Here is a 26,472-nt window from a genome sequence, read left to right as displayed (position 1 = left end):
GGACCTCTCTTCCAACACTTAACTTCAGTGAAGGTGATGAGTTACTGGAGTCTCAAAAAGTTCACAAAAACTCACTGGAGGTGATCAGAGTTCAATGCAATAGAGTTTATTCTTTCAAAAGAGATAAACCCAAGTTAGCTCCGGAAACCAACTGAAGAAAGCATGGCTAGACACCATCTTTTATACCCCAAATCGCTCATCCCTGCTGGTGGGTTCTCCACCTTTTCTAAAGAATGAACTACACTTCATCAGGAAATAATGGTGTCATGTCTTCCATATTTGGTTACATCCTCCATATCCACCTGGAAAAACTGCTGTCAGTCTCTTTGGAAAATCCCCAACTCTCCTGGCCCGCCTGGGTAAGTCTGGGTACCTCCTGACACCACTATCTCCGCGGTGTCTTAGGCCAAGTTTTTTTTAAAACTTGAATATTTCCAGACTGTGTATTATCAATCAATCATTGATTAACTCAGATTAATCGCAATACTTCTATTACTCATTGCAAGCCCAATGATTGAGTCTAATTTTCATTAAAATCAATGTCCAATACATTCTGGTCTATGCCGTAACACGCAAGAGTATATTTCTTGGGATTTTACTTCTACAGTTTGAGCCTTTAATGTTCAACTCTGAACCAAAGTTCCAGCTGCCCTCCATTATTACAATCAAAGGTTTAAGTCAGTGCTTTATTACTGACACTGCTTTGATATTCTTCCACTACGTAGTTAGTTTCCTATCTATCTGGAGCAAAGTGTTGGAAAACAGTAACCACCCAGCTCATTAATTGAATATAAAGAAAACTTTTTTTTTTAAATCTCCTGTAGGTCCAACTGGCTGTGTGTTCAATGGTAAATGACCATCGCGGCAGTATGCTTATTATGCAGTAGTCATTATTACTGGTCACTAAGCTTTTTTTTTTTTAATCGAGTAATTATGTCATTTAAAATAGTTGAGTGCGCTGCAGTGTACTCTACTTTACTTCGTGTGTTAAAGTATTAGCACACATGCTGTTGAGTTCTATGCTGAACAATTTTTTTTAAAAATTTGAAAAAAAAACTTGAAAATCTGTCAATTAACATTTTAGAGATCCATGTAGAAAGGTTTCTAAAACATGAATAACCTACTGCCAATGAATCATTAAATTATTGGTGTTATATCAAAAATAAAGTGCATTTTTCACAGCATTTTAACCTTTTTTAATATGAATTGAAATGAATATCTCCTCTATATAAACAATCTGTATGAAAAAGAATATGTTCAAAGACATAAAATAGTAATACAGTACATATTACAAGGGTCAGGAAATATATTAAGTAGTAATCAATATAAACTATACAATGAAAAATGTTTAAGAGTTACGTCAAAATTAGATCTTACTTTGTACAAGGAGTGTGCAAAATGAATGTCCCGTCAGTGGACCTTCATATCATGGCAAAGAGAAAAGTCTGTTAGTTCTTCTTCCCTAGACAAACTAGAAAACTGAATGTATGAAGTTGAGGGCGAATTTCAGCCCCATGTGCCTCGGTCAGTAAAAGAGACTGTGCAAAAATATACAAAAAAAAAAAAAAAACAAGGTCAGCAGGAGTCCCTGTGAGTCGGTAAGCAGCAGTCAGTAATGGCTGAGCTCCTCTGGAGGAGGAGGGAGGTGGTAACTGTCGTCCCCTCCGATGTAAGCACTGATGCTGCTGCTTTGGCTCCCCCACTCGTAACTGTCCGCTGCCAGACTGGACAATCGCAAAAACAAACATCCATTAAATCATGCCACTTGACCCTCTCTACCTTTTTACCATTTTCATTGTTCATGTAGAGTGTTTCGGGGAACGGATCATGGTTTTTTTTACCTGGCTTGGATGTTCTGAGGCATGACGCTCCACGCTAGGTCGTCATCGCTGTCGTAACGCCGTGGGTTATCGAAAAAGTAAGCCCTGGAGGAGAAGACATGACCAGGGAGCCCGGAGCCACTCTGCAGGACACGCCGGAAACAAACATGACAAGAAACATAAGATATCATGGCGACCGATACTGGTAACTGCTGGCATGATAAAATGTTTACAGCTTAGGCCAGTGGTTTCCCAGCTGTTTGCCTTATGACCCCTTAAAATAAAGCAAGCCCTTGTCACACGTTGCATACTGTATCTGAGCAGTTGCACCCAAGTCTTATTTTCACCACAGTAAGTTTTATGTGCTTCCCTACATGTCATCTCGCGACCCCACAAATTTATCATGTGACCCCTGGGAGGATTACGTGACCACCATCACCCCCCCCCCCCCCAGTTGGGAACCGTTGGCTCGGGGTAATTGCTGGCTCACCCTGTCTAGGTTAGGCTGCTGAACTCGGAAGAAGAAAACTACGAGAGAAGTGGGGAGCAGCTCCCATACAAACAGGATCACTCCAAAGACGATGTAGCCAGCGTCGCCCAGAGTCGACTGTAAATCTGCCTGAAAGAAAATACACCACGTTACTGTGAAGTGCCGTATTTCATCAGCCAACTATTTGACCCAGAGATGGAAGACTTTTTATTTCTTAATGGCAATAATCACAAGACAAATAACCGCCAATAAGGCAAACAAAAAGGTCATTTTTCAAAACTCTCTTCCATAAAAACCACAGCTCACATAAATCCGGGTCTCATTACAATGCTATTTCATGACAAAAGAGACACATGTAGAGACTTGCATTTGCATTAAATGTGAGCAAAAAGTGTAGTTAGGTAGATCAGATGACGGCTGATCAGCTAGTCTGAACCGTCAACCATTGCTCAAGACCTTTTCGTATTAATCATCAAAATATTTAAAGGAATAGTTGGACAATTGGGAAATACGCTTGTAAGGTTACTTACATAGAGCAGGAAGATGGATTCCGCTCATGTCGGGACTGTAAAAACGAAGCTACAGCCAGCGGTTGGCTGGTTTTGGCACACAGGTATGAGAGTGGTATCGATGTTCTCATCTCCCTCTCACCAAGAAAGCCAGTAAGTGTACTTCGAACTAAAACGTCAAACTATTCCTTTAAGGCACCATGACCTCTTTGGTGGTTCACCTGGTCTGAAACGTTGTACCAGTCATAGTCAAAGGAGTTAATGCTCTTGTTAGAGAGTCCCAGGACGACCAGGTTGTAGCAGGCCCTGGATGAGTACAGGAGGATGACGATGGCTCCGATAACTGTCACCTGGCACACTGACGTCCCCTGCACAGTTGGAAGAGTTTCAATAGGAAAAACATACAGTATATTAACTGCACAACCATCTTTAAAAAAAAAACGAGACATCCTCTGCTTAAAACATTTGTGAAATCGTATAAAAACTACATGGAAAATGAAAGATTTTTTTAGGAGAAAAATCAGTCCTGCGTTTCAGGTAAGACTTCATTTTGTCATTTCGTTGGTCAGTGCCAAACAACACACATAAAAAACGGTGACCCAACTGAACTGTATTTTAAGCCTGCAAACGCACCCCAGTACACCCAGGGAATAATCACTACGTACAAAGTATAAATTATGGGGAGAAGTGCATCTTCACACAAGCGTGCTATATGTAGCGCATAATACCCTCTGATGCCCGTTACAAAATTACAAATCGAAAGTGACTATCAAAGCCAATCGCCTACTACTATTCCTACTTGGCTGCTACTGCTTTTTCTCTTATTGTTTCCCTCAGTGGCACACGGGACTTGAATTATTTCGCACCTTGGATTCCAGGTAAATGTTGGCCAGGGACATCTTAGCGATCTTGTAAAGACACAGGGAGAGCGAGACGGCACACAGGACAAAGAGTGTGTCGTTGATCGCGACCCTCACGAGCACGATGGTGCGGGCCTCTGTGGAGGACGTCCTCACCAGCAGGGCGCACACCAAATTCACCAGTAAAAACACCAGGCTGATGAACAGGAAGAGCAGGTACAGCGGCAGCCTGTGGGTCAGCAAACAAAGCCAGATATCACAAACAAATTTGAGCTTTTTTTTAAATTATTACTTTAGCCAGGAAAAAGTCATTTTTGCCAAAATAATATAATTTAATGGAAAATGAAATCCAGTGAATGATCCTCTTCCGCTAAAGGTCACTTCCTGGTCTTACCTGTATCTTAGAAGCTCTGGTGCATATTTCGACTTTGCCTTGAAAACAACCTGTGAAAAAGAAAAGAAAATCGCAATCATACAAATGCATCACGTTATTCTGGTGGCGCAGTTTCACTTCTGTATTCCTTTGAAACAGGAACCTCACAGTAGAAAACAGGGGGGGGTTTTGAACCTTACACATTAGTCACGCAGCGCAGGGCCACATGTAACGCTTTGTGCCTCTACCGTCAACTGTGACTCATATCAGCACAAGAGGATTATGCTAAAAATAAGCTTTAAGCAGCGGCCACAGAAACTATTATTTGATATTTGGATTATATAGGAAGATGAAGGACTGAATCACTGCATCGCACTGTGTAGCTGATCTGAATGAGAGTCTATTACACTGGTAGCAACAGGTAATATTTACCAGACAGCCCCTGGAGAGTATCCTTGCTATCAGATTCTGTTAATATTAGCGACTGTTTGAGTGTTACTGTCTATATCAAATGGAACCACTGCAGAAGATGGAGCAGGCTAATAGGATAAATCAGCTCTATCGTCTGTTACCTTCCAGCGGAACTGTGCCATGAACATATTATCGTATTAACTGTAATATATACAACAAACTGTAATTAAAAAGTAACAAAATTAAATTTTATTTTACACTTTTTTTATGTGAAGCGTAAGAGTGGAACACAACTCATTGCTTTGGACATCAATGTTATGATTTTATGTGTATACTTTACACCTTTTCCATATCGTGATATGTATCTGTGTTGGTGAAATATCGATATTTAGAGCTGAAATGACTAGTCAATTTGTCACTGAACATAAAACTATCATAGGCGTAATTTCTCCGGCAAAAGTGTCAAACCCTCTGCTTCTTTGCTTTGGATTATTGCACACTGAATCTATTTGAAGTCATCACCTTGGGTTATGGGAATTTGTGGACATTTTTCCCAATGTACGGACATTTTTTTTGGACCAAACCATTAATCACTGAATTGAAAAAAAAAAAAAAAAAAAAAATCTAAAGATGAATGAATAATGAAGATAATCTTAAATTTGCAGCCGTATTCTTTCATGATATTCATTTCAACCATATGCCCAGTGCTAGTCTCATGGTTCTACATGTGGGACTCTCATTTCAATATGGTCCACAGTAAAGCAACGAAAGTTTAATTTGTTTTAAAGCTGTTATTTATATTTGCCCTATCTCTGTGCAGTTTCATTTTACTGCTGGAAAACCATTTTAAATTCTGTCCAGTGGTTGCACGCTGGAGCTGTGTGCGTTTAAAAGATTCCCCTCCAGACATGACATATCAGTAGACTCTACTTGTGGCTGGACACAGGTCTTAGACGTGGGCGCAGGGACACTTTCTCCCTGCAGCGCATGAGTGCAGAAACAGCCTTTCGGTGTCAAACATCGAAGCACAAATCAGCAAACCACATTTCCAAAATGAAATCTCAATCTCTGCACATGACCGCAAACGTCTGGAGGCTCGGGAAACAGGTGCAGCCCCGCAGGTGCGGCACCGTCGACGCCACGCGAAAGACCCGGGACAGCACTGGCGGCACCCAAGCCCCTGCAAACTCACCTGCGCAAAGTAAAGGTTCATGAGACTGAGTGTGAAGAACTGGAGGCAGACGGGGAAGCAGTAGAGCAGCCAGAAGGAGAAGGGCCCCAGCGTGTTGGCTGTGACAAAGTTCTTGAAGTAGAAGGAGAAGAGCACGGTGCGCAGGGCCGACCACAGCAGGCACAGGAACAGGAACACGGTCTGGTAGCTGAAGCGCTTGTGTCGGTACCGCAGGACCAGCCAGAGCTGGACGTAGACGAAGATGAAGAGGAGGGAGTAGAAGGCGGTGTAGACCACCGTCAGGCCCAGGGTGACGTAGGGAGGCACGGCCGGGCTCAGGGTGGGCAGAGGCAGAGACTCGCCCATCGGCGACGGCTCCTTCTCCTCCGCCAGGGCCTCCATGACCTGCTCTCCCTGGCCGGCAGCAGGAGCCGAGCGGAGCGGGCCGGAGCGGAGGGGCCTCTGCCGGCGTGAAAATGAGGCAGGGAGAGGGGCTGTCAGGAAGAGGGAGAAAAGAAATGCGGGGGGGGGGAAACAAGGCTGACTTCCTGCTGCAGAGCCGGAGACGGCCAGAGAGCGAGGCACATGATCAGTGATGAGAATGGGCCGTTTGTCAGGGGCAGGAGCGAGCAGGAAGCCACCGTCGGCTGCAGCCAGGAGCCCGGAGAGAAGAGAAGAGCAGCGTCCGCCCCCCTCCGCCTCCAGCACGCACACGCACACGCACGCGCGCGCACACAAACACACACACGCGCGCACACACGCAGCGCTCATTACGTGACGCTACGCATCAGCTGACGCACGCTACTGTACCTTTAACCCTGCGATGGGGCTTCCCACCACACCCCTGATCCCCGGGGAGCAGATCCGAGCGGTTAGATACATTTACTTTCATTTCACTAAATAAAAAAAAATCATCATTCGACACTGGGAAATTCATATCAGTCTACGCCTAGGCAACACAAACCCTACTGAATGTAGACGTACAGTCGATACAGTTGTTACATTTAATAGGTAAACTTTTTTTTTTTTTTTCACAAAAAGCTCCACAAGCTAAAAATCATAGTGAAATCTCTTCAAAAGATACCGTGAGAGTTGCTGTGAAAGAAGACATTCAAATATCACGTTCTAAAACTTGTACCTATATAACACCGCTACAGTTCATGATGAATCATTTGTCATGGTCAGAGGTTATACGGTGCTCAAAGGAACTTGGGGAACTTGTAAGAGATGGGGTTGGCTGCTGGGGGCCCCCCGAGCAAAAATGGGCCCCTATTCAGCCCCCGTATGTTGATTAAAAGAAAATGCACTTAAAAAGATGCATCATATGAGCAAGATAGGAACTGAAAGTCTCTATTAAAACTAGAAATCTCGACATTGTCATAAAATAGAAACTGAACTAATTTAATTTCATACAAACAAGCACCGTTGGAAATTAAACTGATTTGCTCTCACTATTCAATATTCTTGAAAAAAATATTTTCGACATTTTTTATTAAATAATAAAATAACCAAATATCCATGATGTAAATGTACCTACTGCCTAACCATGTAGGCCTAATATGAACTGAAATATGATCTTAAAACTAGAAAGGAAATTGGTTCTGTGCACAGCCTGTACCACAGAACCAAAGGTGGCGGAAGCAGCAAAATGAACATGTAGCCGGCAGTGGACTGGTGGTTTAAGACACGTACCGTAACGTGATCGCAATGTCTCTGGTTCTCACAGTCTCCTTCTAAAGACAGGGCCTCAGCATCGGGTGTGCAGTAAATGCTGGAGCCAGCTTTACGCTCTTACCGTTTCCGTTTATATACTTTAGATCATTTAATCAGATTACCACAGAGTAATTACCACAAGGAAAACCTGGGGCCCTTGAGGCCCCTGAGGGTCTGGAGCCCAGAGGCAATCAACCACTTTGCCAATTTTGTAACCTGGCCCTAGCAAGAGACAGATTTTAAAAGGGTCAAAGAATGGTCAAACTGAAGCTTTAGAGTTGCTATTATGAGTCAAGCTCCAAAAACACTGGACCCTATAGTTTGCACAATGAAAACGAATCTTTTGTCAGACCCTCATTGCCGGGGAAACACGCATGTCTTTCAAATTTCACAGCCCCATTTTGTAGTGCAGGATTTCCATCAAAAATTTGAAGCCTCACGGCCAAGCCAAAAATGATTCGGACGATATTTCAGGGTTATTTAGAAAGCTCCTCCAGGGCCACAGAAGACATTCTACGGTTGTTTTCACAGACTCAGTAGTATTTCTCGTGACAAGTAAACTGTTCTACATTTGTAAAATCACTGGGGTTCCCCTTCAGTTCCAACAAATAGTAAGTCCTGTATTGTCGGGGTAGCAGAATTTGGTTAACCAACGAAAAGAGAATCCTTTCTAATCTGCACGCAAACCTCACTGAGGTTTGTTAGGGTCTGTGTGTTTTTTGTTTCACAGGACCGGGGCATGTGAACAGGAGGAGGGCCGAGCATAGAGGTCACTCTAGCTCACCTCTGACCACTGTGATACATTAATCTTTTCTTACACAGGGACAGTGCCACCCAGGCACCGCACCAAATAGGAAGCTGTCAGCTACGGTACTTCCCTCTCGGCTGTGAGACCTCAGTTTCTATATCCACAGTTTCATAGATATAATATTGCGTTTGGCCCTTGTAAGTTTTAGGTATATAAAAATGAATGCAAATACATTATCATTTATCTTGTTTCACGTATTTATTTTAACTACAGGCATGCTATAATTAAGCTATAATAAAGGCAGCATAGTAATTGAACACATTTTACAAGTCAGGAAGAATTAGATGTAGATTTAGCCAATAAATGAAAGAATGAATGTGACACAAAATGTGTGAAGCCTCGTTTGTTCCCAGAGTTCCCTTAGCCCGGTCCTTTAAATTTCCCACGTTTGCCGCTTTGCTAGTGAATAAAGAAGAAGAATAAGAGAGTGGTGACGAAATAGCACTTGAGTCTGATCAACAGGCTGCAGTTTCCTGCCAGAGACGCATCAGATCATAGTCGGCTGCTTCCCAAAGGCAACACAGTCAGAGAAAGTAGATTCAGGCAGACACCAACAAGCCACAGCTAATGCAATCACTGGCCCCAGGGTAAACATCCCATCAGCCACTAAGAGTCCAACAACGCCCCTGTGTGTATGACCTTTTACTATAGTTGCAGTGAATATCAACAGTGTACAGTGTACATATAAAGACATGTAATGTTTTTGGGTGAACTCAATTTAGTTTCATACATAGAAGGCCCACCGGCAAGTCCTGCAGTCATGATAAATATATTTTCTGTTCTGATAAGATTTTTCACAAATTAGTCCTCATGACTTCACATTCTTGAAAAAAATGTTTTTGGCATATTTTGTCAAATGATAAAATAAACAAATGCACCTGTGATGCAAATGTACATACTGTATGTATATCAATTTGTATCAATCTCTGAAAACCTTTGAATTCTGTGGAGAGCATACTCAGAAACCACAAATACAAGCTTCACAAGTTGACCAGAGGGTGGCACCTTTCAGCTGTGTATCTAAGAATTGAGAGGCAAATTCAGGAGTTCACAAATGGATGGCCTCTTTCCAAAATACTATGGTATCATTTTAAACGCTTAAAATCCGTTTAGGGTACCCAAAAAATGTTGCTGCATGGAATATTTTTAAAATGAAATAGTTTATCTATAAACGTCTCAAGATGTCTCCTGATTTCAGCCTGTAAGGACGATAGAATATGAAGTGGTGGTTATCTGATTTTGGAACCATAGATGTAAAATATAAAATTCCTATCTTTCAGCCTACGTACAAACATAATGTAACACTGTTATTCACTATTTACTACTAGTATGGTTCAAAATCTACAAAGAAAAATTATCTGGTGACTGACTCAAAATCTTACATTTTATCGGCGGCACAGTCTCTTCTGTTAACATTAGCGGTTAACGGCCCAAGAATCGACACCGTTCTAATATGTTTAAGGCAGATAGAAAAAATGTATTGTGGCTGTTATGTTATGTTTTTTATCAGAACATGTAGCAGCAAGATAACGCCCCAGTGACTGCTGAAGTGTTCATATCACCACACTACTGCGGGAGTTCAACCAGCAGAGCTGCAAATGGAAAGTTTGCCCTGAGGGTGATGCTAAAGAAAAGGCCATGGAATCACTACAATCACAAGGATTTAGCCCCTTGGAAGCATAAATGTGCTCTGTAAATTTCACGGCAATCTTGCCGTTACATCTCATGTAAAGAAAAAAATAATTCAGTTTTGGCCTTAGGGTGGTGCAAGAGGGTAGCTCTTTGAGTCTCCTCAGTAGAAAAGGCTCATCCTCTAGGGCAGTGGTTCTTAACCAATTTTCTTTATTACCCCTTAAAACAAAATCGGTGTCTACTTGGGATTATTCATCACAAGTTACAGCCTCAGTTTTGACTGAGAAATTTCACCAGAATAGTTCTGATTTTCTGTCTGCGATTATCATAAGCTTCTAGAGGACTGAAAATGTGGAAATATCCAACATTTTAAAAGAAAAAGCAAAAATAAGAGAAAAAAATCAGTAAAAATAAACATCATTTTGTGATGCTTCATGCGTGAAACCAACTTCACACATGGAGAACGGTTTACTTTTCATAAGCAGCACCGCCATGTGGTTGAAGGATCCACAGTATATAATCTGTACTTTCAGTTTGGATACCTCTGGTGGAGTGAAATCTTGGCCTGGTGGACATGGGAAAAGGTCAGGGGGTCACCAAAAACATTGTGAATCATCATCTGGGGATCAAGATTGTTCGTACCACATGTAGTGGAAATCTTGACCTTGATTTGGGCATCATTTATCTTATTTTCATTTTCAAAATATACTACTATGGACCAAAGTGTTGGTCAAGAAAACAATTTTGGCTGATGGTAGCATTACACAAAAGGCCAGAGGTCCCCAAAAATCACTAGGAATAATGGGGACCATGAATATCCATATTAAAATGTCATGGCAATGTGGCCAACAGTTGTTCAGATAACTGAATCAAACTGTTTGACGGATGACTGATCATCCGGTAGCGGGGCAGAAACAGCTCCAAGTTGAACCATATTACCAGTATGCCCCTCATTATCCCAGCTGGAGTGGAGTCTGATAGCCACAGCGGCATACCTCAAATGATTAGTGTATGGTACAGTGCTCTGTGATATTGTCCTTTATATAATGTTTCAATCAAACCGGCCGTGGGGCTCTGTTGCCGGTAACTGGCCCATGCTGTGATGTCTATGCTCTGATGGCCCCTTGGCCTGTATCCAAACCTACCAATACAGCTCCAGTGTTGTCCCTCTGAAGACCCTCAGACCTCCTACACAGTGGCCCCTGTCTTATAATACCTTATCATCCAAACAGAGATGGCTGCTTTTCTACTGTATTGGCAACACTGGGACAATGAGCTCGAAGAATTTAAATAAAAGGACACGATGTGAAGCTGACTTCTGTGCTTCTCAGGTGGACAATTCTGTCCTCAGCTAGCCCAGATGACGCCTATCATGCAATGTTTTTGCCTTTCAAAGCGGGCCAGTCACTGCCGATGTCTAGTTAGATGTGCCACATTGACCCTTCGCATTCCAACCTGCAGTCAAAAACCGCATCACCTCAGGAATTTGTTTTAGGAACAACATGAAAAGGAAAAGTATAGGCTACTTCTCATTTCTCTCCCCAGTGCTGGTTCTCAGCGCCCCTCTCAACTCCGCCCCGCGCCTCTCAAACTCTGACTGAACTTTCTTCAGTGGAGCCTGTGCGTCACTCTCCGGTAACCTGGCTCGGAAAAACCACAGCGCTGCTCGACTGACTCCGAAACACGAACAATGGGTTGGCAGGAGCGAGGATGGCTCGTCTCTGCGACTTTTCTCGGATTTGTGGCCTCGGTGCAGACCATAACGCGGGGCGAGCTTTTCGCCTTCGGTCCAAGCGCAAGAGATCAGTCACTGGAAGCGGGGAATGACCAGACGCACCGACTTGATCTGCACAAGCCAGTGTTATTTTATGATGGCACTTTCGACAGCATCTTTGTAAGTTAACCCATTACTCGGCACACTATCCTAGTATTTTAGCACAAACGCGTGGGATTTACTGGTCAGGGGGGACAGTCCATCGATCTTGCGCAATTGCGCATACTTTAGACCCCTGGGGCAGTGTTTCGTGAAAAGGGGTCAGTAGTTACAACCTAAACAATGCCTGGAAGTTGCAAAATATAGCTCTGGCAAGGTATGGCTTCTTCTGTCGCTCTGGAATATTTGTAAATATTGATTTACTTATCGTGGGGGCCGCTCTATCCTCTTGAATGTATGTGCCCATGCATTCTTGTAGTTTCCCCTGAGGTTATCGTTTTACTGTTGACACAAAGACTGGAGGAGCCTTATTTTGCAATCCAGTCCAATAGCCTCTACTGATGACTCCGTGTCACGTAACAGTGCGGTCACCAAGAGATGCTCATCTGAACCAAATATATACGTTTAAAATGTGCACCTCCAGCAATATCCAAATCAAATGCGGTACGTTAAATATGCAAACTTTTGAGGTAAGTCTGTAACCTAATAGATTAAAAAGATTTTTAAAGACTTAATGGGTTTATTATTTGTTGTTTGGAGTTACCACGTAGAGCTTTTAAATGACTTGGAAAAGGAAATAGCAACATTTAGCTGAAAGCTGCACCATTGTGTTGGACAGACAAACAGCCCTTTATTCCCTGTGATTCTTCTTTTCAAAGAAAAGTGCTGCATCCCTGTTTTAATTGTGCTGCATGTGGATAACATGCTATCAGAGAGTAATTATGTACAAAAGTTATTTCACTTGAAAGGCAGGAAATCTATACTAGGTGATGTATATGTGAAGCAGTAGTCATTATTTCTATTTTACAAAGAATCGGAGCTTCATTGCTGACGGTGTGACCAGTCATATTAATTGATAACTCTGTTAAAAGACAATTTTATGGAGCAGTAACATGCGCAGTCTCACCCAAGGAGTTGATCTACTGGAGGAGATGTGCAGAGGCAAGTAGTCATAGTGACCACATGAGCCTGAGGTTGAGAATAAAAATTTAATTCCTTGTTATAATTATCAGTCTGGGGAGGGGTTTCCCACTGCTGACTACTTCCAAGTTATGCCTACATCAGCCACCACAAACATATTTCTCTACTGCAGTCAAGATGGCCTAAAGATTTTTGTTTTCATTCACGAGTCAGCCTGCCCTGAACTGTCTGTGCCCCATAGGGAAATACTAATGCTTTTCACACCAGACATGGTATTAGAGAAAACATTTTGTCTGATCATTAGGTTTTATAGTCTCCTCCTGAGCGTGATTCATATTCCATCAAGCCCTGGTATGCTGGGGTATTCACTAAAACCTTAAAGATCTCTCCCTGTCCGTGAGATCAGAATCACTGATCATTTTCCCAGCTCAATCTTCCATTTTGGCAGGAAATTTCTGTAATGAAGATTAGTGTACAATCTTCAGGCTCTCTGGGGCTGCTTGTCAGGAGCAAGGACAGGAAGCAGTTTGGCCTGGGCCAGGAATAGTGCTCTTGTTTCCCCTGGTCAGGAAGTGGAGGAGCCCCATGTGCAGAGTGTGTGTGTGTGTGTGTGTGTGTTTTTGACATGAACCCAGCTTTTCTTTTTTACAAGCATTGCATGGGTTCATATTAAACCTTAAGTGTGTAAAATCTGTGTTAAATGGCACCTTGTTTGTTCATTAGCGCTTTTGTAGGACATGGCAGCTGACTCGGATCATTACTCTAATGAGTTTGAAATAAAGATCAAAGTGGGTCAGACTGGACTGGGTTTGCCTCTGCTGTGAAACAGTTGTAGTTGTGTCATAAAGAAAGTCATACAGTGTTACAATCATCCATTTCTTGTTATCCCCATTACCAATTTGAGCTTTTAATTTCAGATCAACACCAATGGTTTTGTTGCCACAGCAGAGCCAACAAGCGAGTCGACATATCTTGGCAAAATGCCCCCAAAGTTTGGCATGATTGCGGCCCTGCAAGGAGACCTGGACACAAGTGATGGTGTGGGGAAAGTTTTTTTCCGTCAAGACTCCAGTCCCGATGTTCTGCGTCAGGCAGCCGAGCACCTCAACAGAGCCTTCCCTGAGGACGATGAAGTCAATCCCACCCATGCTGTGGTGATCACCTGGGTTGATGTCGCCACCCACGAACCTCAAAGCAGAGGAGACGGTATCAACAAGAAGGTGAGCATCACATGGTTATTCAGGTGATCTTGGGAGTAACTGCTCATTTACATCCTCTCTAATGTTTTATTACACAGAGAAACACCTTCCAGTTGGTTATTGCTTCCCTAGAGACAGTCTCGTATGCTATTGTCCTGTATACAAGGGATGGGATACAGTTTTCCTCCACGCCTGCAGAAGACAGTAGTGCAATCATGCATGCTGGCTTCAGTAAGGGTTTGGTCCAGGGTTTCCTGTTTTCCAATCAGGGACCGTACTACCGCACCACCACTGATGACGAGGCATCCGTTAGGGCGTTAGCAGAGTAAGTCAACCAGTGTCTGTCAGCACAGGAACACCATTTCCTGGCCAGTGTTACAGGCTGGATAATGTTTCAAGCACTGTGACTGTAAAAGTGCTTTCAACCCACCAACTTAACTCTTATAGGAAGACCAACTCTGGCCTGCGGGGTGTATGGGTGTACGAGATTGGAACTTCTCCCTATTTTACCAACGTGGCTCCAGGTGAGGTCTCTGACCTGCCCGCTGAGGCCACACCAAATGGGGCCCCTGATGGCTATGATGACGCCACTGATGCAGGGAGGCCTGTGTATACTGATGGACAGCAAGTACGGTACCCTCCTTATGAGCCAGAAGGGGGGCAGATCGAAGTCCACCCAGTTCAGTACCAGCCACATCAGCCTGAGAACCCAGAAGTGGTGGTGGTGGTGGACGACACAGATATAAATGTAGATGGTGAGTCAACAGCAGAAAGGCTGTGTTTTTTGTTCTGTATAGTTTGATGCATAAGTTATAAAAAATATTCTTTTATCAGTGCTGAATGATTATAGTTATTTAAGCAATCAGCTGGTCCTGTTATATTCTTACCGTGGTTTCATATGTTTTCAGTGTTCTCATACAACTTTGGGACATGTGCAAACAACAGGAATAAGTGCTCCCAGTTTGCTGACTGCAAGGACTATTCCAGTGGATACTGCTGCCACTGCCGGCCAGGCTTCTATGGAAATGGGATACAGTGCGTGGCAGAGGGTACGCGTCTGCTTCAAGTGATCACTTTAATTTTAGAGATTAAAAGTGTAGTTTTGTCATTATTAGTGCTTCAAGGAAAAATGAGAGGAATTCGTTTAGTTGAAATGCATGAAATGTGTGTCTGTGGCAAGCTTATAAAAGTTTAATGTTCTATGAAATCTGAGCTATAAATTTTGCACTTTTATTATAACAGTAAACATAAAAAAGTAAGACATAATATTAGACATTATGCTGCATTAGTCTCTAAGCCCAGTAATGTTGCAATGTTATTTCCAATTTAATGTTTTTCATACTTTTTCATACTTTGTAAAATTGCAGCTCAGCTTAGCAAATTAAAGCGGTTGGCATCGCTTGCTAATTTAAAGGTAAAAAATTTGCAAGCGTGGCTAGATAACGTTGCAAAAATGTTACAGAAATGCAAGTTTTAGCTGGTTAGCCTTGCTTGCTAGCTAACTTTTTTACTAATATACTTGCAGCAGTTCTTTTAATACTGTACTGTTGGCAATACCTTTGCTGAATTGTTGAAGTTATCTATAACAAAATATTTTAACATCATTAACTAGTATGTGTTAAATGCAGGATATTCACAGCATCAGTCTGAAAAAACATTAAAACATAAAGTAATAAAACAGCTGACATGGTAAAGATAACTTCCAGGTTAGCTTTCAAAAAACTAACTGTGTGAACAGCTGAACATTTTAAAGAATTCATTATCCAGAGACCATTTAATTTGTGAATCCTCCCAGTAGCTGGCAGATGTGGATATGCTGGAGAGCTCTTTCAGCATCTGTCTTACAGTTTCACTTACCTACTTCTTGTTCTGCCAGTGTCCTCGCACAACCCCTGAAATTAATTTGAGCAAATGGGGCAAATCTCTGGGTATAGCCATGAGATTTGGTTGTTCTTCTCTGTGACTGCCTTTGATGTTTTGGTTTTGCTTTGCAGGAAAGCCACAGAGGATGAATGGTAAAGTGCATGGAAAAGTGTATGTGGGAAACTCTCCTTCTCCAGTAGAGTTCACCAGCAACGATCTCCACTCATATGTTGTGGTAAATGATGGCCGATCCTATGTCGCCATCAGTGACATACCGTACACTCTCGGGCCCTCACTGCAGCCCCTGTCGGCCCTTGGTGGTGTGATTGGGTGGGCCTTTGCTCTGGAGCAGCCTGGCTTCAAGAATGGCTTCAGTATTATTGGTGAGGGAAAAAGTTCTTCCACTGCACTAACAATATTTGATAACTGACATCCACCAGCTTTTCATGTGATATTCTCATGCTTCAATTGGTTAGAAAATGGAAAAAGTGAAGGTTCAGGAAGTATGAATCTCTGTCAACAAATGTCAGTGCTGCTACAAGCACAGTTTGCCATACAGCTGCAGTTTTACTCACTGTGTCCAGCTGAATTCCTCTCACATTACCTCAGCTCAGATAGAAGGCGGCGAGCCAAAGTTCATCCAGGGCCAGGGTCTTAAAGTTAACCTCTTCTCTGTCCTCTTAAGGAGGGGAGTTCACACGGCAAGCTGAGGTGACCTTTCTACCAGGGAATGAGAAGCTGACCATAAGGCAGGAGTTCAAAGGCATCGATGAGCACGACCACCTGGTGGTGAGCACCACCCTGGAAGGCCGGGTCCCTGAGGTGCCTCGCGGATCCACTGTACAGATCGACCCTTACTCTGAGATCTACCAGTACAGCAGCAACTGTAAGATACAGCTTGAACAGAGAAAGTTTGTTTTTTTACAGAAATGTCCCCTGGGTTGTTTCTCTGTTAATGGGCTCTTTTGCACTTGGCCGAACCTCTTCATTTCAATTTTTCAAGCCTTTTCAGCTTTGTAATCATCACTAAACTTATAAAGTGAATTGAGATATTATCATCTACTTGTTTCTTACCTGTCTATCATACCTTACAGTGATCACCTCATCCTCCACTCGGGACTACGTCGTGAGCTTGCCTGATGGCTCCACTGACACCAGGACGTATCAGTGGCGTCAGACCATCACCTTTCAGAGCTGCCAGCATGGCGAGTCTTCAAGAGATATGAAACCTACCCAGATGCTCAGTGTGGACCAGGTCTTTGTCATGTACGACGCTAATAATGAACTCATCCGGTTTGCCATGAGCAACAAGATCGGGGATATCAACGGTGAGGTCATTGAGATGATTCTTATAACTAAAAGTTAGGGCTGTTGTTGAATAGTAAAGAGGTCTTTCTCATGAAATCACACAAGTTAATGGTATTGTAACAACACTGTCCTACATCTTCAATCCTCAGGAGGGCAGCCAGAAGAGAACCCATGTTTCACTGGAAGACATGGCTGTGACACCAACGCTGTTTGCCGACCTGGACAGGGAAACCAGTTCACCTGCCAGTGTGCAGCTGGCTTCAATGGTGATGGCCGCATATGTTATGGTAAGAATGAAATATGATAAAATTAAAAAAAAAAAAGGACATTTGTTTTCATTGTTTGTGGCAATAAAGAGGTGTAGTAGCCTCTTGATTCTCTCCACTAAAGCATTATCTGCTTTCAAGTATTTCATACTGTTTTTGGATCTGTTTAGAGCCATCATTTAATTAACCCAGACTTTTTGAAGCCTTCCTTCCTGGGGAACTGCGCAATCTTGTCAATTAGCAAAGGGACTCCCATATGGTAAACAAAGTATCCCGTACGCCCAGACCAGGTTACATATCAAGTGTGGTCCTCCTTCCCATCCCATGCGCTATATAACCAAGGGTCTTCTGCATTCAAGATCAGACAGGAAGCTGCGAGGCACATACAGTAGAAAAAGGAAGGAAGTATTTCAGACAGATGCTATCTTAAAACATTTGTAATTAAGAAATCTACTTAAGTTCTCTCCTCTGATCTCCTGACATCTGATAATGAAGGACACTGATTTGACAAATCCATACTTCAGAGCTCCAGACTCAAACTTGGACCTAATGTGGCAATTATTAGCATATGATAATTGGCTCTTCTCTTTATCAGACATTGATGAGTGCAGAGAGGATTCTCAGATCTGTGGCTTCCATGCTATATGCAACAACCAGCCTGGGACCTTCCGCTGTGAATGTCAAGATGGATATCAGTTTGACAGTGATGGGCAGACCTGCATTGGTAAGTGGTGTTTGTTTCCTGCCAAGTACAATTACATATTCCAGAAATCTCACCTGGTGTTAAGGATGAAGACCAGGGTGAGCAAGACAAACCATGTGTATACTTACTAATCATAGTTACACACATAGTTACACACATTCAACCAAATGTAGTACAGTGACATTATCATTTAACAGATAATCTAGTAGAAAGTGTAATTAGGTTTTAGGTCCCCTTTCTGTGTATGATTTTCTGTATGTAAATTTGTGTGTGTGTGTATTTGGTCATCAGGCCTAGGTCAAATAATAAACCCTTCACACCACGTCAGGACAGTTCAGAATCTTGGAAAAAAGTCACAAAAAAGTTACAAGATTAGCCTGATCTCAACTGTCTCAGTTTTCCCTTACTTTTCTTCTCCTCAGAGGTTAACCGGCCTGTTGACGCCTGTGAAGAAGGCACCCATACCTGTGACATTCCTGAGCGTGCTCAGTGCAGCTACACTGGAGGCTCGTCCTACATCTGCTCCTGCCTGCCAGGGTTCATAGGAGATGGTAGAATCTGCCAAGGTACTGCGTAGAGACACTAAATATATGTTTGTGCTGAAGAATGATCATGGGAATAAACTGCTTTCAGTTTGTAGGTTACAGAATATACATCATTAATAGCAGTTATTGCATCTAATTAACATAAAGTGGTCATAGTATATCATAATTAATTCATTTAGTTCAAAATTAGATTTAAAGGACGTTATCCGTGGTTTTTCTCATATGTAAGTCCATCAGATTACTAATTGCTTATACTTTACATTACTGCTAGCCATTTATGGTTTGTACATTTCAAGACCGAAATACTACATGTGAGTTACTGACATGTACGCAGTGTGCCTAAGAATGACATGACACCCAACCCTCAAAGCACCAGCTCTGATTGGCCAGAGACATAACAGCTGGCCAATCAGAGCCGCTGCTCCTGCTTTGTGGGTTAAAAGTCATTCCATTTTCAGGTGGCACATTGCTTATACATCTTTAAATTAAAGACAGCTGTCTTTAAATTAAGAGGGAGAAGGAATAATAAAGGCAGACATATTAAGTAAATGAAATCATTGCGTGATTAAACACAGAATAATAAAACAGTATTAGTGTTTAGTTGATGTAATGATCATTGAGTTTATTAATGAATAAGTTTAATGCAAATGTAATAATTAATTTTAAGGTTTATTTTATTAAAAAACGTGTAATTGATTATAATTAATCATTGTAAAATCTATAATTATTCCTGTGGCACTCTCCAGGCTTTATACTTGTTGGTGTGTGCAAAGAGAATGTTAAATCTGAGATTTGAGAGTTGGCAGCCAAAGAGCTTAGCATTCATGTTGTCAGATAATCATTGTTCAGGAAGGCAAAAAAAACAAACAAACAAACAAAAAAACATAGGCTGATAAGGATATTGTGAAAATGATGTGATTTTAATAGTTTCCGTCAATGAAAATGTTGCTGGAAATCCATACTCACGTCTTGGCGTCAGAGCATCCTTGTTACACTTACAAGGAAACTTTTCAAATCAGTTCCTCCTTGCAATGACCTTATCATGTGCTGATGATTAAGTTCAATGAAAACAAAAATCTGCTGAAACCAAAAGCTGCCTGCAAAGTTTGATTCAATCCAAAGTCACACTACTTGCTTTGAAAATGGTTGGTGGTGGGCAAAATGGTTGGTGGTAACTTGGCTAAACTTGGCTAATGGAAAATGAACAGCATAGCCCTTTAAAACACATAGACCAGATTTCAAATCCATTACATGGAATTTAAGGCTATAATTGTTAAACCAGCTGCTCAGGACTGTGGGAGGTGAGATTATTTACATAATAAATCTGCAGTGGTTGAACAGTGAAACATGAAAAGCAGATGGACATTTCTTATGTTGAGGTCCTGAGTCAGTGTGTAGTTTTTTTTTGGCTGGTCCTCAGTAGCACTCATCCATAGTTTCCATTCTTTCCACGCCTTTGTGTGATGTTCTGCACTCCGAGGACCCAGATCGTACTGTAGACCTCTGACCATAAATGGGCACAACACATTGGATGTGAGAAAATATCTGAGCTTAAGATGACTGATTCTTCTCTGTCCTCACTCACTCTCTTTTATCCTGCCTTAAGACATAGATGAGTGCCAGCCAGGCAGGTGCCATCAGGACGCTGTGTGTTATAACACCCAGGGATCATTTACCTGCCAGTGTAGGCCAGGTTACCATGGCGATGGCTTCTACTGCTCTCCAAGTAAGTCTTCTGGTGTGCCTTCACTTTCTGGCGAGCAAACCCAACATCTTATTTAAACAGTGCAATGTTGTTTTATATTCAGGCCGGATGATATTCAGTTTGTGACGCTACAAGTTTATTTTGGGCATCTATCATGGGAGTTCAGACGGTTTGGTAATAGTTCTCTTTGATGTAGTTGCATACTCAATAATGGAAAAATGGTAAACAGATCATTTTCATTCACAGCATTGTTTATTCCACTTGGAAATGATCTTCTCCCCAGAGCATATTGGTGCCAGCTGGAACCTGTTTTTCATTTTCTTCTGGATAGCAAAAGGAATTTGTCATACCAAATAAGGGATGTGGGAGTTTTTGTGTAGCTGTATTAAAGGCAGAAGACAAAAGGAAATATAAATGAGCTTATGGATAGATTTGAGCCACTGAGTCAGGGTATTGTGATCAGCTTGGAGCTTATTTTTCATTTTTCTTCTCAGAGAGGACAAAAACACACTGTGAGATCCAAAGAGACAGTCTCCTGGGTGTGACAGAATTTGGTCCACGAGGCCCCCGGCTTCCCGTTGGACAGTACATCCCTACATGTGACGAGAATGGTGCCTATGAACCAATGCAGTGCCATGGCAGCACGGGACACTGCTGGTGCGTGGACCGAAATGGACAGGAGATCCCAGGGACTCGCTCTGGACCTGGCAGCAGACCAATGTGTGAGTAAATCACGTGAACTTAACATTTTACAAGAGACCACAGAAGGAGAATGGGCAGAGAGGAGCATGACAAATGAGCAAACTGCCACAGACACTGGCAAAAATCAGATACATTTTTAATAAAAAACAGGTGGGTTTTTCTGTCCATGAGACCCCTGATTTGTCAGTGTTTGTCTCCGGTAGGTATTGACCATGGTGGAGTGCCACCACCTATCGGACCCACCCCTCGACCCGATGTCCACCCCCTGCCTCCAGGAACACACCTGTTGTTTGCCCAGAGTGGAAGGATAGAGCACGTCCCGCTGGAAGGTTACGATATGAAAAAGGATGATGCCAAGGCTGTCCTTCATCTCCCTGTAAGTTTCTCGTAAAATAGCTGTCTGAGCAGTTTGAGTGGTTTTGTGTGATCTAGTTTTAATTCATTTTGATTGTTTATTTTTTGCGGTGTGAATTGCTTGCCAGGAATTTTCAAGTGACATTGGTTAACATGTCTACAATCCCTATTTCCTAATCCCAACATTTTTCTGAGATTTTTAATAGTTTTCTCTTTATTAAAAGATCTTTGGTTAAAATGTTTTTTATTACGTATAATAAAAGCAATATTTTACTGGTTTTATGTCTGTCCATAACAGACAAATTCTTATAAGATCTTAGCACTTCTGAGCAAAATGAAGTTGTAATTTTAAGAAGATAGCAATTCTAAATCCACCTCAGGCAAAACATCAAGTCATTTTTTTTTGGTATGTGTGCTCATTCAGATTATACCAGAGAAAACAAAAAAGTAGCAGTATGTCCTTTTTTGTATACAACATCAGCTCAGCCTCTTACTTAACAGTCTGTTGCCTCACTGGTACTAATACTTTCATTTTAGCTCTGCGAATTCCCCATCTGCTTCATGCGGTCAAGGCTTGCACTTTATTGGAAGCACATGGTGACATTCACACTAATTACTAACATCAGTCCGACATCTTTGGAATTGCAATCTGCATTGTTACGCAGATCTCCAAACCAGCTGGCCTGAAGTCTGGCTGAGTTGCTCACACTGAGTATGTGGCTCTGTTTGTTTGGATTTATGTCTAGACATTCATGTCAAAAAGCACATCTGCTCCATGTTTTTATCCCCGAACACTCTGTGCACTTCAAAGATTGGTTGTTGACCCTTCCACAGGAGAAGGTAATCATTGGAGTGGCCTATGACTGTGTAGAGAAAATGGTCTACTGGACAGAAATCACATCTCCCTCAATCAGCAAGGCCAACATCCAGGGGGGAGAGCCTGTTGCAGTCATTAGATCAGGTAGTGTTACTGTTTACTGTTATGCTTCACTCTACTGGTTCTGTTTCATTTTCCGCCATTTATGAAATTGTAGACTGTTTACATAAAACAAAGAAACTGATGAACTAAATGTAACTTCTCAACAGATTTGGATAGCCCAGAGGGTATCGCCATCGACCACCTGGGGCGAACTATGTTCTGGACAGACTCTGTGAAGGATCACATTGAGGTTGCCTCTCTGGACGGGACTCAGCGTCGTGTCATTATAGACTCTGATCTCGTCAACCCCCGTGCTATTATCACTGACCCTCCCAATGGGTGTGTAAAACTTTAAACTTTCACATACAGTGAGATATCAATCGCTAAGGAACATTTTTCTTTAAAGTTCATTTGTACTGTTATAAGCAAATTTGAAACGTAAATTCATCCCTATTAAGTTCTAAATTAGCAGTACACATTTAAAGGAGGGGTCCAACATTTTGGGAAATAAACTTATTTTCTTGCAGAGAGTTAGATGGATGATCGATACCACTCTCATGTCTGCATGCTAAATACGAAGCTACTGCCAGCAGGTGGTTAGCTTAGTTTAGCATAAAGACTGGAAATGGTGAAACGGCTAGCCTGGCTCCATCCAAAATCCAAACAAATACTAACAAAATCCACATAACAGCACGTCTAAATCTTAACAATTAACGCATTATATCTTTTTTGTTTAATCTGTACAAAAACAGAGTGTGAAACTGGCTTAGCACAAAGATGACTAAGTGTACTTCCCAAAAAGTTGAAATTTTGCTTTAAACAAATAAAATATAATGTGTTAATTGTCAGCTTTAGAGGCTCTGTTAGTTAGATTTTGTTAATTTTGGACAGAGCCAGGCTAGTTTCTTCCCCATTTCCAGTCTTTATGCTATGCTAAGCTAACCACCTGCTGGCTGTAGCTTCATATTTAGTGTACAGACTTGAGCGTGGTATCGACCTTTCATTTAACCCATGGCAAGAAAGCAGAAAAAAATTTCAAACTGTTCTTTTAAAGCTTTGTAAATGTACACCTGGATAGCATAACAGTGAATCGTCAGTCATTGTGGTACTCATGAAAATCTTTTCAAGTTTTGATTAGCTACTGTTAAAGAGTCAAATTTGTTGGCAGAAGAATAAGAATTATGCATATATTAACATTAAGTAAACATCTGTCAATAATTTTAATTTCTGGCTTGTGATTGTTTATTGCTATATGATAGTGAACCGATTCCACACCTGTTCTTCTAACAGTAATCTATACTGGTCTGACTGGAACCGTGACGCTCCCAAGATTGAGACCTCTCACATGGATGGATCCAACAGAAGGGTGCTGGTTAAAGACGATCTTGGCCTGCCAAATGGCTTGACTTTTGACTCTCAGAGCTCTCTGCTTTGTTGGGCAGATGCAGGTACTGTAGATTTCAGACGGATGAGTCAGCTGTGAAATGATGTCTACCTTATGATCGGCATTAAGTGTAATCTCTCGCCTGTAGGCACACATAAAATGGAATGCATCCATCCTGGCCGGGGTGACCGCAGAAAGATTATGGAGGGGATTCAGTACCCTTTTGGAATTACTTCTTTTGGGAAGAACATCTACTACACTGACTGGCGGAGGTTTGACTTATTTTCATTATCAGAAACTTAAAGTACCATATTTATAAAAGTGTATTACACAAATGTTAAAGTAAGGATTCGGTCAGACATCTCATGTTACTCAATACAACCTGGATACGTTTAAATTATTACACACTGGAATTTGATGTTTATAAATGAGACCCGAAGGTGTTGTAGCATCAGTGACTTAATGCAGCCTTTATCCATAGTCCACTGTGCAATGTAAGAACCAAGATCTGTCAAGGCAGAGGAAGGAGAGGGAGGGTCAGGGGTCAAACAGTGCCCCACACTTCAAGCATGAGCCCTTGATGTTCTCCCAAACTCAGACACTCCCACCCTAAAACTGTGGAGCTCTCTTCCACATGCTGCTGATTCTGTATGTTAGCCAGTCCAAAAAGGTGGGGGTTGGGGTATCTATTTGTGTGTGTGTGTGTGTGTGTGTGTGTGTGTGTGTGTGTGTGTGTGTGTGTGTGGAGTGAGGAGACATCTAAAAAAGTGGCAGCTGCTTGCAATTTCTCAGCCTCAGCGTCTATGAGTGACCTACACAGGGCCTCCCTGTGATCTCACCATGGCTGTAGCCTTGCTGGAGAAGGTTGAGAGGTGGTGGTGGGGGAGGCACGCACTTCAACAGTTTACAACAGACTGTGTCCGTCATGGCTAAGAAACCTACCCTGTCCCTTACTCGTTCTTGACAGACTTTAAACAAAACAGGCAGGCTACTAACATTTCTCAAGTGCGATTAATCTTGGATTTCTAAACTGTTGTGCTGATTGTGTTTAAAACAGGGATGCAGTGGTTGCAGTAGATCGCTATGCTGGCAGGGAGTCAGACGAGTTCCAGCCTCAGAAACGGACCAAGTTATATGGGATCACCACAGCCTATGCCCAGTGTCCTTCAGGTATTAAGCCAGTTATGAGGGTGCAACAGGACCACATATTCACCTTAAAGACCTTTTGTGCTTTTAAAGTTTTGAAAGTTTTCTTTACCGTGGGCATGTTGAAAAACTGTTTTTTCTTGTCTGTAGTCATCTTTGCATTACATCTAGCATCAATGTGCAGACCCAGTAAGGAGCCATTCTTAGAAATAGTCTGACCCTTGTAGATTTGGGGGCTACCTTTGAGTCAGGCTTATTATCCATACACTGCACTCTTCAGGTCCTAGCAGACCAGTTTTCGTGACCTCTGTGCCCTCTCTGAAGCATTTTCAGAGCAGTTTGCAAACCAGAAAAATCCAAGGTTCACTCCTCGACCTGAATACAACAGGAGGAATTATGCAGGTAGTATTCATCATTTAGTGAAGGACTGACTGATGTTACTGTGCAGCACAGCGCTTCATCCTCCCTTCTCGATAAGGCTTCATGCATAAAGCCAGGGAATGTGGAGCCAAGGGAGAGGGGCCTCCAACATCTGGAGTTTGCCATGTGTTTCTTTTAAGTATGTATGTTTAACAAACAGTGAAGAGGCTTTTTCCTGCCGTTCCTTGCAGTGGTGGCTTATGTTTCATACAAATGCCCTAGGACATCCTGTATTGATAAGAGTTTGTATATTTCCTCCTTCCGGCAGGACAAAACTACTGTGCTGTGAACAACGGGGGCTGCACCCACCTCTGTTTAGCAACACCGACCGGCCGCTCCTGCAAGTGTCCTGACAACGCAGTGGGTGTGGGCTGCGTGGAGAGAGACAGCGGGTACTGAAATTAGGCAGCTGAGAGATGACACTGTTTGGATGGTTGACCGCAAATTAGGAGCCACTCAGCATTACTAAACTATAGCTGCTGAAAATGCCACTGAAAACCAGAGGTGAACTTACTGTGCCTTTTTATTGCTCAGTGTTACGCTTATCTACATTTTTTACATTTCCCAATGCCTTTATAAAATCACATTTGCCTTTAAGAATTGTAAATATAAACACTATTATGTTGACTTCTTTCCTGAGTGCACATAAACTGAGAACAAAGCTCAAGGGATATATAATTTAATGTGAAATTCATCACAGCAATGTGTGACATCATCTCATGTCAGTTGTGTTACACTGTGGCATGTTTGGATTATCCCATAGGTTATCTCATGGAAGTATTAATGAGGAGTAGGACTACAAGTGTCTGTACAAGCTGGTGGGATGAGTTTACATGCTGGGCAACAAAAGAATAAACATTTTTCTAACATGTTGGTCTGCCGCGTCTGTGACTTTAGTATAAATACAGCGACATCTTGTGTTCGGTAGAGTGTATTATAGATACATATTGGGTGCGATGACGCCGGTTGCGAGAGGTACTAGCTTATGCTACCCACTATGGACCGGTCTAAAGCAGATTTATACGTAAAAATGAGGAATATCTAAATATTTGTAAGGTCAGTTTTATGGTCCTTAGACCCTAATATTATTAAAAGTATACTATTTTCACCTCATTTGTTCCTATATATTAATGTAGGAGTTTTCTACGGTGTATATTTTCTCGAATTGATGAAACATGTTTACCCGAGCAACTGACTCAACCACTTGAAGAAGTGACGAAACGTTACACCTGGTGAATTCAATTTCCAACGACGGTGGCTGGATTTATCTTGTGTTCTTGACAGGCAGTACTGTAACCTATCACTTGCCTTTTAAGC

The 26,472-nt window shown here is 42.1% G+C and overlaps 2 protein-coding genes across 2 annotated transcripts; one reads left to right on the top strand and one right to left on the bottom strand.

The window, feature by feature from the left end:
- Nucleotides 1–1,560: 1,560 nt before the first annotated feature.
- Nucleotides 1,561–6,293, bottom strand: gpr137ba (G protein-coupled receptor 137Ba). The gene is made up of 7 exons (XM_040138306.1): nucleotides 5,656–6,293; nucleotides 4,074–4,123; nucleotides 3,686–3,908; nucleotides 3,041–3,187; nucleotides 2,311–2,439; nucleotides 1,842–1,963; nucleotides 1,561–1,724 (listed from the first exon to the last, which is right to left on the bottom strand). Exons 1-7 carry the CDS (start codon nucleotides 6,034–6,036, stop codon nucleotides 1,610–1,612), a joined length of 1,167 nt encoding a protein of 388 aa, XP_039994240.1. The 5' UTR covers nucleotides 6,037–6,293; the 3' UTR covers nucleotides 1,561–1,609.
- A 5,080-nt stretch (nucleotides 6,294–11,373) lies between these two features.
- On the top strand, nucleotides 11,374–26,024 carry nid1a (nidogen 1a). The gene is made up of 20 exons (XM_040139548.1): nucleotides 11,374–11,681; nucleotides 13,559–13,861; nucleotides 13,939–14,165; nucleotides 14,288–14,595; nucleotides 14,749–14,889; nucleotides 15,835–16,086; nucleotides 16,389–16,589; nucleotides 16,798–17,031; nucleotides 17,161–17,298; nucleotides 17,873–18,001; nucleotides 18,403–18,546; nucleotides 20,132–20,251; nucleotides 20,725–20,952; nucleotides 21,136–21,308; nucleotides 22,121–22,247; nucleotides 22,373–22,544; nucleotides 23,496–23,653; nucleotides 23,738–23,861; nucleotides 24,647–24,759; nucleotides 25,424–26,024. The coding sequence occupies exons 1-20, from the start codon at nucleotides 11,478–11,480 to the stop codon at nucleotides 25,552–25,554; spliced, it is 3,627 nt and encodes a 1,208-aa protein (XP_039995482.1). The 5' UTR covers nucleotides 11,374–11,477; the 3' UTR covers nucleotides 25,555–26,024.
- Nucleotides 26,025–26,472: the final 448 nt, after the last annotated feature.

This window comes from Xiphias gladius, chromosome 11 (genome assembly GCF_016859285.1).
Source record: "Xiphias gladius isolate SHS-SW01 ecotype Sanya breed wild chromosome 11, ASM1685928v1, whole genome shotgun sequence".
Taxonomy (NCBI): Eukaryota; Metazoa; Chordata; class Actinopteri; order Istiophoriformes; family Xiphiidae; genus Xiphias; species Xiphias gladius.
The sequence above is the reverse complement of the archived record's forward strand: the minus strand, read 5'-3'. Positions and strand labels throughout refer to the sequence as shown.

Excerpts from the sequence above, each read along its gene's own strand:
- gpr137ba (XM_040138306.1), bottom strand. The coding sequence starts at position 6,036 with ATGGAGGCCCTGGCGGAGGAGAAGGAGCCGTCGCCGATGGGCGAGTCT. Across the intron at positions 3,909-4,073 it reads CCAGAGCTTCTAAGATACAG|GCTGCCGCTGTACCTGCTCT; the intron begins GTAAGACCAGGA and ends GCTGACCCACAG. Across the intron at positions 1,725-1,841 it reads CCTCAGAACATCCAAGCCAG|TCTGGCAGCGGACAGTTACG; the intron begins GTAAAAAAAACC and ends GCGATTGTCCAG.
- nid1a (XM_040139548.1), top strand. The coding sequence starts at position 11,478 with ATGGGTTGGCAGGAGCGAGGATGGCTCGTCTCTGCGACTTTTCTCGGA. Across the intron at positions 11,682-13,558 it reads GCACTTTCGACAGCATCTTT|ATCAACACCAATGGTTTTGT; the intron begins GTAAGTTAACCC and ends TTTTAATTTCAG. Across the intron at positions 23,862-24,646 it reads TACTACACTGACTGGCGGAG|GGATGCAGTGGTTGCAGTAG; the intron begins GTTTGACTTATT and ends TGTTTAAAACAG.